General features: G+C 39.1%; 1 protein-coding gene across 1 annotated transcript; it reads left to right on the top strand.

The window, feature by feature from the left end:
• Nucleotides 1-251: 251 nt before the first annotated feature.
• Nucleotides 252-15,195, top strand: LOC108763733 (probable sodium/potassium/calcium exchanger CG1090). Its single transcript, XM_018511590.1, has 9 exons — nucleotides 252-934; nucleotides 7,626-8,042; nucleotides 10,160-10,377; nucleotides 10,680-10,794; nucleotides 11,024-11,199; nucleotides 11,294-11,520; nucleotides 11,601-11,936; nucleotides 12,015-12,248; nucleotides 12,350-15,195. The coding sequence occupies exons 1-9, from the start codon at nucleotides 917-919 to the stop codon at nucleotides 12,547-12,549; spliced, it is 1,941 nt and encodes a 646-aa protein (XP_018367092.1). The 5' UTR covers nucleotides 252-916; the 3' UTR covers nucleotides 12,550-15,195.
• The last annotated feature ends 2,350 nt before the right edge of the window (nucleotides 15,196-17,545 follow it).

Raw genomic sequence — 17,545 nt, 5'->3', positions numbered from 1 at the left:
CGAGCCGTACACGGCGGTCACTAATCGATGTGCCTGAAAAATATCGATGAAAGAAATGGGATCAATGGTGACATTCAATCGCGCGAGGGTGGTGAGCAGCCACCCCGGGCAAGCGCTAATACAGTAAAGGGACTAAAGGGTTGCGGGGTAGGAGGAAGGGCGAGGACGAGGATGCGGCGCCACGGCGTGTCGTTCGCGCGTCAAAGGAACGAGGAGGGGGTGCAAGGTAGGAAGAAGAGGGAGGGGGAGAGAGAGAAAGAGAGAGAGAGAGAGAGCTTGGTGCACGTCAGGGAGAAGGAGCGGGAGCAAGCGGGAGAGGCGAGAGGGAGAGAGATACGTAGGTGATACACACACGCACGATGGCCGTGCGCCGAGACGGCGAGGCCAGGCCGTGACAGCGACAGTGAGGGGGACGGCCGAGTCGCAGCCGCGGGGCGTAAATACGTGTGCGCGGCACCGGGATGCCCGGTTGATCCCGGTGGGACACGCGCGATCGTACGCGGACACGAGGGATCGACGGAACATCGCTGTGGTGACGCTGACGACGACGACGACGACGACGACGACGACCGACGACGAAAACGAAGACGGCGCCGGCGGGCGGGTTTTCACGTTCGAATCGATAATTCGAGCGCGATCGTGGGCAGCGTGGCGGACGAGACTCCCTCAAACAAGGATTTCGGACGAGTCTCGCGGGCCCACCCTCGCCCGCTCATCTTCTTCCTCCACCTTCGCCTCCTCTTTCCGTGGGATACGAGTTACGTGACGAAGTGATAAGGGAGCTCGCGGCGGCAGCGGACGCATCGTCGCTACCCTAGTTTTAATATCAGTGTCGCGCTACCTATATCCGGTGGTACACCCTCGGGTCTTCCGGCTGGAGTACGGTGCTCGCGGCACATAACAGCAGACGGCGACGATGCACGGCGATAAAGGGGTAAGCCGGATAACACGAAGCGCGCGGAATCTTCCTGTTGGAACACGGGAAATCGGGTCACCAGTTCGTTATCGGTTCCATTATCGGAGCAAGTGATAGCGATATCCTATCGCCTGGTCCCCCCTCGTCTCATCGATGTGCCGAGGAAGGACAGATTGCTCCGGAAAGATCGAAAACCTGCGGAAGGTCTCTCGGTCTCTTGGCGAACGACTTGGTTTCCGGCGCATATACGCGCAAATGAGTTTTGCCTGCGAGAGTTTCTCCTGTTTTTCAGCTGGAAATCGTAACATTCACTAAAATATTAAGCACTGCTTAAGACCTACTTTGAGCGAATATGGTCTCCTTTACTTAATTTGTCTTGAGAGTTTCTTCAATAAGAAATACGACTTGCGAATATTGCTCTTAGATTTTAGATTCGCTCGGTTTCGCGATCCTCCTCTCACACTTTCCGCGTCTAAAACGGGGCGGTTGCATTTTGCAGGCGCAAGTACTTGTAAATATTTATATTGCAAGTGCATTAAAGAAAGAAGAATGTGAGAAATGTAACTGGGTCGAACAGGTTCTATTCCTTGTGTATTTTCTCTTAAGTTGTTTGATGCAAAATGCAAAACAGAGCGGACGATGTATAAATGATTTTGATTTTTTTCGTAAACTAGAGGATTGTATACTAGCAATGTTTTAACAATAAGATTAAACTCGCGCGAACAGTAAGATTATAATGAAATGTTATATTCTGATTCGCTTATAAAACAGAAGGAAAATTTTGATTATGGAGCGATTCTCCGAGTAAAATTTATGAGAAAGATTCCGAGAAATCGCTGATTCAATAATACTTTTTTTAGCGTACAAAAAAAATTGAAAGGACAGCCTCGTGTCACAATAAACATTTAGAGTTTCTCATATTGCTTTTTGACAATCATGAAAATTTCCGTAAGTTGAACGTAATGACTGTATAGCGTGCAAACCTTACGCAAATAGAGTGTGCAAATATCTAGTAAAGATTGATAACGCAACTTCCATGCGAAAAAGCGGCCGCAAAGCGAGGACTTCTAGTATTTGGCCAACATCGTATTCTTCGATCAGGATATTTATGGAACAAGTCAGAATGGATCGGAATTATTCTGTTTTCCCTAAAAACACACAATAAAAATTTAAGGAGTAATTGAATAATTCCGATCGCGGAATCCATTCGACCATTCCGAATAATTCTATAATACGTATTCTATAATACTCGATTTCAGAGGGTCGATTGTATATCTTGAAATAAGATTAAAACTACAAAAATGAACAACTTCACTAGAATATTTATAATTTCATTACCCAACTTCTAGTGAATTTGCTCTTTTGTAATTTTTATTTCGTTCAAACGAGATAATCGATCCCGTGGGCTGCGTTCGAAAACACTACTCGATTACCTTTGAGTATCATTTTATTCTTGTTTTTTATCGAATGTTAAAACAAGAATGAAATGATACTCAGAGGTATTCGAGTAGTGTTTTTGAACGCAGTTCTAGAAACGAGATGAAAAAAATTACAAAAGTGAGTAAAATTTATTTGACCAATACAATTGTAAATATTCTAGTAAATTCGCTCTTTTGTAATCTTCATCTAGCTTGAAGATAAATAATCGACTCCCTGTATATTACGTCCAATTTGTAAAAGGATACATGAATACGTCACCAATTAACGCATTTTCGTTCTTGAGTCTCGATAAGTATATCGATTCCACAAATCATACACGTGCGGTATCTTTATTGTGATATATAGGTAGCGCCGGACTCTTTCATCTCGATCAGCTATTTTTATATATAAAAGAGAGATTTACATATATATAAAAGAGAGATTTTTATACGCAAAAAGAGAAAGATAGAGGTACAGAGGAATTATTGAATTTTTATATATTTCTCTGTGCGTGGGGGTTACTACATTTGATTAAAATATATTAATTGTCGCATAACATTTTTATCTCAACGCAATTTTTTTTATTACAATTTTTTATTGGAATTTATTCTTGATATATAAAAGAATCGCTCGAATAAGAATTGCATGTACCTGTCTGTTATAATTAATATCAATAGTATAGTAGTATCCATTTTGTCGGATTTTCTATTGACGCGTATTTTCTATTGATATGTAATGTTATTGACAGAGTCGCGTCGGAATACGAGATACACTTTATTATGGTTACGATTATTTACGGAGTGCGGTGTAATAATTTTAGCGTCGACATAAATTTCATGAAATTGATAATCAACGCAAATGTTAATCGCGTAACCAGTGGCGGTCGTCGGGGAAAAGGGATTAATTTAACAGATTATTCTTTCACATTGAAGAGAAAAGCTGATATAATGCCACTTTCCAGATTAATCTGAAAGTTATATTTATATAGAGAGCGCGTTCGAGCGCGCGGGTCGCATTGCGAAAATTGTTTGTTATTCCATCACCCTATATATACGGGGTGTATCGAAAAGTCAAGCGTGAAAGATCGAGGACTTTCCAGCGACGAGATTTTAGAACGGCGAATAAGCGACCCGAAAAGCCCGTTAACAAGTTTTATCGTGGCAGAATTTTATTTTAGGGCTCGTAAGGTGAAATAAAAATCGTGTTGAAAATCACGAGGCCAATGGCGAACCATCCTCACTCCCTGACCTCTTCATCCATGAAGAGAGTTTGCCCTTTCATAAGCACGAATAGGACACCTCGTATATGTGGGTGTAAATTAATTTTGCCGATGGCAATTAGACAATCCGATATATCCCGTAACGACCTTCGAGTGCGCTTGTCACTTTTACATTGTGTGAAAATTATTGCATGTACGCATTTATAGGATTACACGTGTCCGACTTTCATCCCGATTCGCATCTATACCGGATGTCCGCGTATATATATGTGTCTTTGATCACTAATGAATCATGCTCGTTGCGATTGCGTAATGCGGCGAATTATCTCCGTGCGCGACACACCGATGGAAATCCTCTCGAGGGCTCTTGGAGCCGTGGGACTCCAGGGTGGCTTTAATTATACTCGCGGAAAACGTTAATGTAATGATTTTACCGCGAATGTTTCTCGTTTACTAGTATATCTCGCGTAATTTACTACGTAGCATATTTATCAATTATATCGCGAATATCGAAAATCTCGAATTCGCGATAAAATTACGACAAATAGAGGGTATACCGTGCACGGAAAAAAATATTTGGTTGAATTAACTGGAATTCTAGGAAGATGAACGATCTAGAATTCTGGTTCCCTAATAGCACACTTTATTCCAAGGACGTTCTGGTGAACGTTCTTAGGACATAGGGATATCCTCTGAATATTCTTTGGAACATCCCTTGGAGATCTGTGCTATTAGGATTAAGTCTACCAGAATTCTGGTTGAAATAACCAATTCCAAATCTACCAGAATTCCATTTGAAATAACCAGAATTCTAGTAAATTTAACTAGAAATCTGGTAAACTTAACTATAGAATTATGGATCGTTTATTTTCCACCACAATTCCAGTTAATTCAACCAAATATTTTTCTCCGTGTGGCTACTGAAAGTTTCCGACCATTGAGTAATTTTATTGTATTGCTCAAATAAAGAATCTTTACAAATAGAGATCTACAAGTACCTACTTAAGGATGTAATATACATATTTTTTTAAGAAGATAAAAAATTATGGAAAGATTACAGATTTTTCTATATTTAAACACAATATATAAGATAATAAGGCTTTAAAGAAATAAATCATAAAATTAATAAAAATGTGAGCCAATGTAGCTGACACAAGATAATAGTTTGTATGAAATTATATTAATGACAATAATGAATAACAATATTTCCGCTCCAATTTGGGCTCTCTTTAGTGTAAAGCAAAAAGATTTACAAATAATTATTGAGCATTATGACGCAATAAATATAATCGAAGTACGGAAATATGTTGCATGTTTGAATAATTATCTGTAAATTTTTTTAATAAAACATTGTTATTCATTATTGTCATTATATGTAATTATAACACATAATGTATAATTATAACATATAATATACAATTATAACATTATTATCTTATGTTACAACATGTGTTATAACATTATTATCTTGGCTTACATTGATTCATATACTTTTATTAATTTTATGATTTTTTCCTATATTGTATTTGAAAATGATACAAAAAGTATCGCAATAATTTTGAACCTGAGCTATAAATTATTTCAATAAAAAGTAGACATGTTTTTAATATAATTAAGATAGAATGAGAACATTTTTATTTAAACTATAAAATTATGTTAAATATAAATATTGTCGTGTATAAATACTTGACAGTATTTACCAATACAATTTTATAGTTTAAATGATGTTATTGAATTGTTTCATATATATTCCCTAAATCTAAATCAGTGGATAGTCACTAATTACCCAGTGGCATACTTGGCACTGATAATCAATGAAGTTCAACTAAAAAAGGAAGAATATTTGAGCATTAATAACTAAAATACTGATATTTGCGTATTAATTTCAATCTTTCAATACCATATTCATTGAATTTAAGCACTAAAACAAGGTTAGTTAGATCACTAGAATAAAGATTAGCTAGGTTAGGGATCTCACATTTAATTCACTGATTACCAGTGGCATACTTGGCACTGATATCAGTGATATAAAACATTCATTTTTATACAGATATAATTCTATATCTGTATAAAAATGAATGTTTTGTTAGAAGATATAATTCTATATCTGTATAGTATAATAAATAATCGTTTTTATACGGTATAAATTTCTAATTCTAGTAATTTTGTTGCAGAGACTATACAGCTGATACATTCTTAATATACGCGTACATAATATATTTAAATTGATTACAAAAATTGAAAAACAGATTGACAAAAATTATCGTAAAATTACATGTCGGCATGAAATTTCTGATATCCACTATAATACGAACAATTTCGTATTTGAAAGGTCATATTTATTTCAATAAAAATGCCGGCGATCATTCGAAAGATTAGAGAGGTTGTATCGCGTTATTGGGAATTCGCTTAAGCGCAATCAAAACGGAACGCTCTGTTTGGCAGATAGGGTTTACTTTTCTTAGAGGGACATAGTTTACGCATACGAGAGAGACGAGTATCATCGATTTACCCAGTCGCGTTGTATTTAATGACAATACGTGCATACGGACGATAGTTTTGTTACTTAGAGGCCATATGTGTCTACACACGGCATCCATATACATGTCTGAACAGTACGTGGGTGCCGTGTCATATGACGTCCATGACGTGATTTCCCTGAGCTGGGGCACGCGACATCGATAATCATAACGAATGTGGCACAGGTGGAACTGTTTCTAAACACAGCCAGATTGGAGCTAGCAAACATGCCACTTAAGAGAAACGTCGATAAAGCGGGCTGGGACGATGTAAAGACCCACGGTCGAGATATGAAACACCGGGATAAAGTCGGTCTTAAAGACGGGCGCTTTCGCACGAGGGGTTGCTATCTGCCATTTCAAAGACGACGGGATATCACGTCACCGAAGGTCGTTCGTGTCCTCGTAACGGGTGCGAGCTAACTCGATGTGACTTGGTATAAAACTTACGACCGATACGAAATTACTTCTATTTCCGCGTTTGTGTATAGAGCTCGCTTTTCCCCTATAATTGGTTCGAGGATCTCGGCTCCTCTAACTGTGTAAGAAAAAAAAATTAAAAAGAAGTAGAATCTTCTCGATATCGAAGAGACGTGCTGGAATTATCCCGATTTAAGTTTCCACACAGCAAATGTATCAGAAATACAACTTAGAGATATCTTAAAGATATATTTGGGATATGTGATATCTTTAGGATATCTGTCTGATGTATTTCGGAAATTTTTGCTGTATGGGTTGCGCTTATTTTTAGATGAGAAAGAGAAAGAGAGAGAAAAAGAGAGAATCGCTACTTATTTTGCGTCCTGAGACTTATGTCCGTATTCATAGTCAGATCTTGTACTTAAGGCTTCCTTAAATTTCTCTTTAGATGCTCGGTAGCCAATGAAATAATTCGTAAAGTATCTGAAGATAAATTTAAAGAAGCCTTAAATATAAGGCCTGACTATGAACACGGGGAACAATAGTCCCTTCAAGCGTCAAGACACATTATTGTATAGTTATACTATTCGACACAGAAATACACGATCTAAAAGCCTTACAGTAATAAAGAAATAAACTAAAAGAAAATTTAAAATAAAAATAAAATAACGATATAAAATTTAAACAAATAGAGGCTTCTCAGATATACAATACAAATATGATGACACAACAGAAAAGCCGATATGAGCCGACACAAGTTATTCGTGTGTAAATATATATTATAATTTAATTAAATACAGACGAACTCTGGTATTGGGTCCTCTTCAGTGTAACTGAATATGATGATAGCAGTTCATAGTATTGCAAAATTAAGTTATATAATAATCGAGTTCTCCTTTGATCTCCTTCTCCTTTGTTTCATTATATTTATATTGAAAAATAAAATAAAATAAAAATAACAGAATATAGATGTGACAGCGCAGGGTGTGTATGTATAGAGTCTGTGTAAGGAGAGGAATCTAAACGAAAAGTGTTTATAAAAGTCGAAAATTTAATAACATAAAGCGAGAGAGCGAGAGCTAGAGAGAGGGATGCTAATTTACGATTACCGAATGTTAATTGATCGTTCCAGTTGCAGACAATGAGATGCAGGTCGCGTAATCTGCAGGCGCGTCGCAGGAGGTGGCCTTTACGATTGGGCCTCTTCCTGATTTACGTCCTCATGCAGTATGTCTCCTCCACGAAAGTTCCTTCTTCGACCGAGACGACAGTAATGCCGTCATCGAGTTCTGCGAAATGGACATCGGAGTCACCGGTATCTCCGATCATCTCCACCGAGGAGGAAGAACCGATAGAGGAAGACTCGACGGTCGCCGGGGAGGAATCGAGGAAGACAGGCCATACGGAGGGATCCAAAACCGAAACGTCAAAGGGTCATGGACGCGCGAAAACCGAGACGGGCGTGAGAGATCTATCTAAGGAAACCAAAATCAAGGAAAAGGAAACCGAGACACTACCACCAAAACATGGTCAAAATAGCACCACCACGGTAAGTGCCACAATTTAAGCCTCTGTCGTGATATACGAACAGCTCTTTCTTCTTTTTCTTCTTCTTTTGATTAATACCTGACCAACCACGCGAAAACGAAACGGATAGTAGACAAAATCTACCTCCGACAGCATAATTACAGAGAAGTAAAAAATGCGAAGTCAAGGCACGAGTGTACAAAACACACTCGGCTAGCCAGACCGCTAAATGGAAAATGTCAATTTCACGAAGCGCGTGACAGTTTTTTAAATAAGAGAAAGGATCATATTTTTGGTTGATATGGATCTTGATGCTTACATAATAATAATATAATGTTTATATGTAGATTTACAAATACATTTTCTACATGCGCTCCAAATTGGTTTGTCAGATTTGTCGAAATGCAATTATATGTATAAAATAAATCTGGAAATATATATAACATCAACAAATTGCATTGATCATCAATTTAATGTTAGAATAAGCATCTTAAAATACTGCAAATAATTTATTGCGAAAAATATCACCTTTTCTTTATAGAACTGAAAAATGTATTGTAAATCTACTTACATATGAATATTATTAAGCACCAAGATCCGCTTTGAAAATAGAATTCTTTCTCTTATTCGATTTATTCTTATCTAATTTTCGCTTATTATTGATTACAGTTTTTGTTTGCAGAAAGTCTTATAAAATTTGATGTAGAACCTGTGATGCACAATAAACTTTATTGTATTTCTATCAGCACTTTATTGACAGAAATACAATAAAATAAAAAAAATCTACAAGATATAATTTTGACAAATTCTATTTGACTCTTGCCATCTTAACGTCGTGTTACGGTCTCAAGCTCTATAAGGAGAACTTGACATTCCGCCCATGAGCTTAACATTTCGCAATCAATGCTAATCGACAGCTATCTATCGTGATCTCTACTCGATTCTGCCGATGTGACAATTCGCTTGTTGGTAGTTTGCATACCCTGTATGTATCTCGCGGCGCGGATGGACGGATTTCGAGGAAACAAGATTAAAGGTTGTCGCATAGATCAAAATTGAGATATGCGATACACGACGTGTGGTAGTTGCGTAACACCGTCAGGCGTGATGCATCGTATACTATTGCGGATTAACGTGCATTACGAGGGTTTTGTACTTTTACGAGGTTTTATAATTTTCTTCGAAGATACAGCTCGAATTATAAACGCATGATTAAGCGACATTAAATTACGACCTAAGTTACATTAACTCTGGAGTACTACTATGATTTTTTTTGCCTTCTAAAATCACACTGGGATACAAAAATAAATTCTTTAGCATAGCATAGAATGCTTTGTATATGTGTAGAAGGATTCAGTGGTAGCTCAATCTTTTCGTCTTTTAATAAGGAAGAGAATGGCGTTAGTTAAATTCAATTTGTTTAACGCCATTCTCTTCCTTATTAAAGTTGGAAGTTGGTTCCGATTGTGCAAGGAAAGATTCTGTACCAACTTCATAGTCGAGTCTTACATTTAAGTCTGTCTTAAGTACAATCTTAAGATGTCGTAAGTCAATCCAAAGACTGTATTAGCATCTTAAGACATTATTTAAGACGGTTTTAAAATAAGAATGGATTATGAGATTTAGAAAGAGACACTGTCCAACTGCACACGCCATGTTATCCTTCCATCATGATTGAGTGCCGAACCGAAAATGTCGTCTGCTATCTCAGCAGTGTAGTTTGAAATTTCTTTGGAATTCATTGTTACTCCGGTACAGTACTCTAAGGTTAATAATAAACGATAATAATGACTTGAATGCTGAAAGAATTTAATCCTCTGAAGCTAACGTCAAAATCTGATACAGTTACTGACGCGATGGGTCTGTGAAATCCATTTAATTTATGTTAACTAAAAGGCACTTTAAATAATCAAAATAACATAATTTGTATAAAAAAAAAGAATTACTAAGTTTACTTTAATAGCAATAGTTCAAATTTTTGCGGATGTATTTAATATAAAAAAATATAATTGAGTAAATTCAATAGACTCATTGTTAACTTCGAAAGAATATAATTGAATGGATTCAATAGGCTCACTTAGTTAGTTTCGGAGGATTAATTCGTTTTATCTTCTTTCGTTTTGATTTTAAATGGAGCAGGTTACTCCAACCACCCAATTGACTACGAGATACCCGTACCCCACGGTAAGACCGCGAAGGAACAACTGTTCGGCGCCCGCCATAGAGCAGTTTCCTCGGCCGTTGATGGGCCCCGAAGCCAGGAAACACGGCGGGCTCATAATACACATTCTGGCTGCTATCTACACGTTCCTAGGCCTCGCAATCGTCTGCGACGATTACTTCGTTTCGAGCTTGGATATCCCCCCCCCCCCCCCCCCTCCCCCGGCGATCACATTGAAATCAATAATTCCGTAACTCGCGTTGAGTTACAGTATTACGCGTAGCTTTGCAAGAGGATTGTATTTCACTGCGGAGATTTGTTATTAAGAGTGTCTTGATTCACTGGTATTTTTTCATTGCAAGTAGAGATTACTTTTAGATTTACGGTATGTCCGACTTTGAAATAATTAAAGATGCACGATCCTTGCAATTTTTTTTATTTTAAATAATTTATTTTTATATTTATATTATTTATAAGTATTATAAATTCATTATATCTTTTATCCTTATCAGAACTAAGACTGTCTCCCGATGTCGTTTTGGCGGCAGGCTCTTCTGCGCCCGAACTGGCGACAGTCATCATCGGCGTGTTCTTCGCCAAGGACGACATCGGAGTGAGTATTACGGTCGCCTAATCGCGTCTCGCACGCTTCGCCGCGTTCGTTAAACGTAAACCACATAAATAACATTACGCAAGCCAGTACGCGAGCAAATTATTTGCTTTAATCACAAGGGAAACTATTTTCATTATCGCGTCACATGAATCTGGCTGACACTTGACAGTAAGCCCGTCTCGTTAGTTAACACAATACAGAATTTGTCAATTAAATTCTTCCGTTTCAGGTCAGTGGCGTTATCGGCAGCGCTGTCTTCAATATAATGTTCGTTATATCGATCTGCGGCCTATGCTCCGCGACGGCCGCAAAGTTGAATTGGTGGCCTCTCTGTCGAGACTGTTTTTTCTACGCCATTTCGATCCTCGTGATGCTCGGTACGATTTACAACGAGTCTATATCTTGGTAAGTATCGCCATATATTCAATTACATCAGATTGCGGTTAGAAATGCCCGACGTTAAATCTCATAGATGAAATAAAAATTCACGTTCTTTCAGGATGGAATCCCTCTTCATGTTAATCATGTACGCAGTTTATTGCGTGGCGCTCTCGTTCAATGTTAAATTGGAACGTTGGGCGAAATCGTACAATATTCCGTTCCTGCCGAAGGACGATGAACCCGCTGAGGAAAGCGCTCTAGTGAGCTACAGATCCTTACAGGAGGATCGATTATCCTACACTGGTCCTAACTCGCCGGTCACCGAACAAATGAAGAATCAAGAAGGTAATTGAATAAAAATCTTGCTTATTCATATCTTCCGTATATTCTCTAGAGATCTGAATGTATCCTTTATCTTCTTTCAGGAAATGGCATTCAAGAAACGATTGAGCAACAGCAGCAACAACAGCAACAACAGCAGCAGCAGCAACAGCACCCGCCGGCACCGAGGCAGCCTGAGTATTACAAAGCAAAAGAGCCTGATCCTAACGAAGTATCGCCCCTCGTGATGCCGACGGACGGTAGCAAGTGGACCTTGTTCACTTGGGGCCTCGTGTATCCCATCCACTTCATGTGCCGGGCGACAATGCCAGATTGCCGGCAAGAAAAGTGGCGGAGCTGGTATCCCTTCACGTTTTGTATATCGATGATCTGGATCAGTTTCTATAGCTACATAATGGTGTGGATGATCACGATTATAGGTAACACTATCATTTGATTCGTGATTGAATCATCTTTCAACAAATAGAATTATCTTAGTAAAGTGGTTGATTTTGCAGGCAGTACTCTGGGCATTCCTGACACCGTGATGGGGTTGACTTTCGTTGCCGCTGGTGTGAGTGTGCCGGATGCCCTTTCCTCATTGGCGGTCATTAAAGAGGGTCTTGGTGACATGGCGGTTAGTAACGCCGTAGGTAGCAATGTTTTCGACATCCTGGTATGCCTCGGTCTTCCGTGGTTCATACAGACCGCTATGATACAGCCCGGCTCGCACGTTAATGTTACCAGCAGAGGTACACGGATTTATCTATATATTTTTTAATCTCTTTATCTCTGCAAAACATACTCGTACATATTTGTATTCTATATCGCTTATATATCTCGTTCTTATCAGGTTTGACATATTCCACCCTTTCTCTACTGTCGACGGTGTTATTCCTGGTGCTGGCAACGCACTTCAATGGCTGGAAGTTGGACCGACGATACGGCGTGGTTCTGATGGTCTGGTACTTAATATTTATCGTGTTCGCGTCGCTCTACGAGCTCAACGTCTTCGGCGAGATGAATCCGCCAGTATGCGCTAGCAAGTTCTAATGCAAAGACGCCTCGTTCGTTTCCGACCTTTGCTTTGCTCAAACGTGGAATGATCGTCCGGAGCAAAAATCGTTCCGGCCGATTGGTCCGCGAACGATGACGCACGCACGGTCGTAGATCATCGTAAACGCTCAGCGACCTCGTTCGAACGTCCCTTTCCCCTTCTTCCTACTTGATAACGAAGACAGCGAGAGACAGATAAGCTTAGAAGGTAGCTGCATGTCGAAAAGAAGCACTTTTAGCTTGCTGCGAAATTGTTGAAGCGACCGTTCGAGATTTTAGATAAGAGCAAACGGCTTATGTCGTTGAGCTTTTTTTTCTTTTTAGGCTGTTGTAGAGAATCTAGACAATATGTGCTCGCGCGTGAGTACACAGGCATTGTATTCCATTGGTGCTATTGAAAGCGACAAAAAAAAGTATTTTGCTTGCTTCCGTTCGACTAACGAGTCCCGATTTCTTACAATTGACTGAAAGTAAATGGGAAACATGAATTTTTCCAAGCAACTAAGTTTTCGGACAGGCAATACGGCTATTAAGTTGTAATTATTATTAGATGACGTATTGACAGTATCGGCAGTTGTTTGCTAAAATCAGAAAATCGGCATTAAATCGACCGTCGCAAAGTTCCAAACTTCTCCAATCTTAACTCTTAGCCACAGACCTCATTGTACGTCGCGCGAGACTTGTCCGAATTGATATAGAAAAGAAAATGTGATACGTTTTATATCATCCATATCGCGCAAATGCCTGAGTACCATGGAAGGGAAATGCGTCTTGACAATTAATCGTTTTATATCCTAAATATTAGAAAGAATCCAATAGAAGTACGGCTTGTTAGAATAGATCTTAGAAGCGTCATATCTGCGGCTAAATGTTAAGACTGTTAACGGTACTGTGCGAATTGTCGAAAGTCGATATCATTGTGGAATTGTTACGAACATGAAATAATCGACAAAAGCGGGCGAGAGACTCTCTCTGTGACTGTCGTCGCAACGTTAAGCGCGATCCTTATCCTATTATCCGACGTGATTTCGGAATATAACACCTACTCGTATATTTTTAAAATATATTTTCTATCACGGAGCGCGACGTACTGCGTAAAATATGAGATAAGAGAAAATATCTTCGCGCGTTTTTCAAGATGCGAGAGATTGGGATATATCTGTATATCGATGTATACAGGTTGTAGGCTAATATTATATTTTGTCATATGACACATGTGTCAAATTTTGGTTGATTGTCTATAGAATAGAGAGATCTGAGAATCTCTCTATCCTGTAGCCAATTAACACGCTTGAAATAGTCGTACGACAAAAAAAGGAACAAATGTAATATTAGCTGTACAAGTCAGTTATGGTTTAATTCTTGTTTAATTGAAATGTGCTTTTGTCGCCATTCAAGTGATCGGAAGAAACGAGACTTCGCGAGATCAAAGGAGATCCCGCGTTAGCGCGAGTGTAAACGTAAAATCACTTTTTTCCAAAAAAAGAAGCAAACAAAAAAGAAAGAGGAAGATAATGTTTTGAAGCGCAACGCGAATAAATCGAGCGTATTATTCCCAAGTGACCGAGACTTAATTCGAATTCTTTGACATCGACGATATGCGGAAACTTCGCGAGAACGATGGAGCAAGCGAAATTTTATTCGTGACCAAAAGAGACGGAGGAAGAAAGGGGGAGGGTGCGAGAGAATTGGTTCTCCACGAGGGCGAATGAGCGCTGAAAGTGACAATAATTAACGCAGCCTTATCCGATGAAAGTATCTACAACCAGCACTATTATACTGCGCGTTCCTTGAGACTGATTCGCGAAGGGGTCACTTGTAAATGGGTGGACGGGCACAAGAGAAACATCCACCTACAGTGTAATCAGCGTACCTCCGCTTCCGGGATCCTTTGATCTTTCGAGCGCGACGGAATTCGACGATATCGATGACGAGCTGCGGAATCGCGTGACGGAATTCCCGCAGGAGTCGCAAGAGACGGGCGTCGAAATTAAGAAAAAAATTGACTCCTTTCGCATTCCTTGTATTCTAAATTCGTTGTGATTGGCCGGAAACCAATAAAAAATCACAATAATATAAATTAAAATTTCAACAACGTTAAATATACGAAGGCAATTTGATAAATCAGTGATTTCATTTTTACTTTTTTTTATCAAAATTCGATTTCTTTTTTTAATATAGTCTCCTTTTAAAAAGTCACTGAATTATCGGACTGCCCACGCGCGCGTACGGTGGAGATATTAAAGATAAAAATATTGCCTAAAAGATATTCGAATTCAAATTGCATTCAAATTACTTGACGAATAACTTGGGTTAATACGAATGGATAGTTAATGTTTCTAAAAAAGAAAATTATTTCATATATATTTGCCTAGTACACAATTATCGGTACAATATTGACCCAGTATTGGTCCAATATATCCCCAACATTTAACGAATGTATCCAATAAATTGTTACTAGAATTATATTTAAGAATCCTGCGAGCATTCTGTCGATACAGCTCGTTGGGCTGCACCTTTAATAAATCGGCTGTTTCCTTAATCAGATGATCGCGAGTACGCAAGGATCGCGCAGACGCTTTAGTGTAATTATATAAATTTAGCGTACGTATAATATATATATATATATAATATAACGCGAAGAGAGGCTTAGATCGCGTAATGACTATTGACCGTTCAACGTGTTTGTTCACTACGTTTGTCCGTTATTGTTAGCGCGTTAGAGCGATTTATGCATATGAATATTATTATTATATATATATATTCGCGTTGCGATGCGTTCGATGCCGATGGCGAAGGGACCGAAATATATCTCGAGGCTCTAAGTATATTCTGCGACCGAGGCGAAGATGAAAGTGTAGCCGAAAGTGAATGTCTCAGCATCGGACGCATCGACGCACGGCTTCCAGAATTTAGGAAGCGCCGCGCCGACCGAGTAAAAAGGCGCCTTAGATCTTCATTAAAAGCGGACCAGTCTCGCCGTCGATTTCGTGGGCTCTGTACCGCGGTGTCGATCGCATAATTTGAGGAGGACGCATCGAACCTGGCGAACGATTTCGTTCGCGCGTACGAAGAAGCGAGGGAAGAATCGTTAGGGGCACACATTATTAGGGATTTCTTCAGCCTCCGAGAGCCCGCAGGTCGAAGGCTTTACGAGCGGCTAGCGACAACGATTAGCGGAAACGCATTCATTGGACAGGGTTGTCACAAAACTGGAAATTAAGGAAATCAAAGAAATGTCAAGGAAATCGGGGAAAAATCTGGAAAATTAAAATTTTTGTAAAAAAGTTTAATATGCGTATACAATTTTGAAAAACTGTATACTATATTTTTACTGCCAACTTAATAATTAAATACAAGTAGTGTCAGCAACATTAATAGTAATTGCTTTAAATTGCAATAAAATATTTGACGATTTCCAAATCAGAATGAAAATACAAAAAAAATTCAAAATATTATTGAAGGCATCAGAGAAAATCATGACATTTTGTCTGGAAATCAGAGAAAAATTACGGAATTTTAGGATAAGGAGTTTGTGACAATTCTGTTGAAGGTTCAATCCATCCTGGGAAAATCTTTAGAAAGTAAAAACTCGACGTCGTAGCCGCCCCTGACGAGGAGAGCGCAAGGACCCCGCAGGTCCGCACTTCGAGCATCAACGAATGGAACGTTAAAAACTTACAATTAGAGTTTATTAGGGGGTCTACCCGTCTAATTTCCGTCGACTTTTTTTTACCGTACAGCCCGAAACCGTCGGCCGAAACGTCGACGATCGCTCGGGGAACCGGTGTCGTTTAGAGTCAATTCACCTGTGGCAATTATTAGTAGTAATTAGCAGGGTTCGCGGGGTGATCTAGAGGGTTGGGGGAATAGGAAACGCGCGCGTCCCTCGTCTCCCATTTCTCGGGACGCTGTCCGAACGTCGATCAATTCGAGGGTGCCCTTAATAGTGTAATCGAAGTCAATAATGTACCTTTTTAGACGTTCTCTCTCATAATTATAAATATTATAATTCCGTGAATTGCCCGTCCTTTTACGATGTTCCCATCACCTCCAGCAGTTCCCAGAGGATCGCACGGGGAGGCCGACGACGATATATCTATCTCATCTATAATACATCGAGTACACTTGTACAAAATACAGCAGAATGCTTGCACAAATGCAGGAGAACGTGAAGCAGCGTTTATCGATAACGTTAACGCAAAATAATGAAGGTAGTACTGAAGGGCGTCGGGCGTAGCGGAAATCAGACGTAATCGTGTTGTTGATCTACCGGAATATAATACGTAGATTTTATATCACATTATGTACTTAGATTATATACATATTACCGTATATATACATATATACATTACCTGATTAATTAAGTTTATACGGCCGTCTCTCCTCTACTTGCAGTATTATCCCAGTCTTCGTCGCGTATATACGTTTGAATACGTTTGTACCTGTTAAATCGCGAAGGAGAGAACCCTTCCCCGTCCCCTGTTGTACGACAAGTCATTTTTCAATCAGTTTCTCCTTTCCGGGATCTCCTCAATGTCTCGCTTCGCATTTCAATCCCGCTCTCTTCTTTGCAATGGCAGACGCAGCCGCGGTCGATGGCAGCTTCGAAAGTATCATAATTGTAACAAACATACTATTATATAACGTAAGACATATTTAAAAAAATAAAAGAACTGTATACAGCATAAAGAAAGTAGACATACAACGAATACAATTACATCGGCTGCCGCTGTAATAGCCACGCTATTTTTCCCATACCGCTTTCGCAGCAATCAGCCGTTGAACAAAGTTTAAGTGCAAAAAAAGCATGCGAATCCGGGATCTCTCCAACCTATGTCTCTTTCCATCGTTATTCAAATTTCCAGAAATTATATCCTAACGCGTCAATATATATATAATATATATACATATATCTAGTCATAGCTTATTACAGCGTTATGTAAATAATTGTTCTAACAATGTCGCATATATAAATATATATATATATATA

This window comes from Trachymyrmex cornetzi, unplaced genomic scaffold, assembly GCF_001594075.2.
Source record: "Trachymyrmex cornetzi isolate Tcor2-1 unplaced genomic scaffold, Tcor1.1 scaffold380, whole genome shotgun sequence".
Classification (NCBI taxonomy): domain Eukaryota; kingdom Metazoa; phylum Arthropoda; class Insecta; order Hymenoptera; family Formicidae; genus Trachymyrmex; species Trachymyrmex cornetzi.
This window is presented reverse-complemented; position numbering and strand designations above follow the sequence as displayed.

Bases quoted from the DNA above. Each gene is read 5' to 3' on its own strand.
- LOC108763733 (XM_018511590.1), top strand. The intron at 11,521-11,600 runs GTAATTGAATAA...ATCTTCTTTCAG, and splicing joins ACAAATGAAGAATCAAGAAG to GAAATGGCATTCAAGAAACG. The intron at 11,937-12,014 runs GTAACACTATCA...TTGATTTTGCAG, and splicing joins GTGGATGATCACGATTATAG to GCAGTACTCTGGGCATTCCT.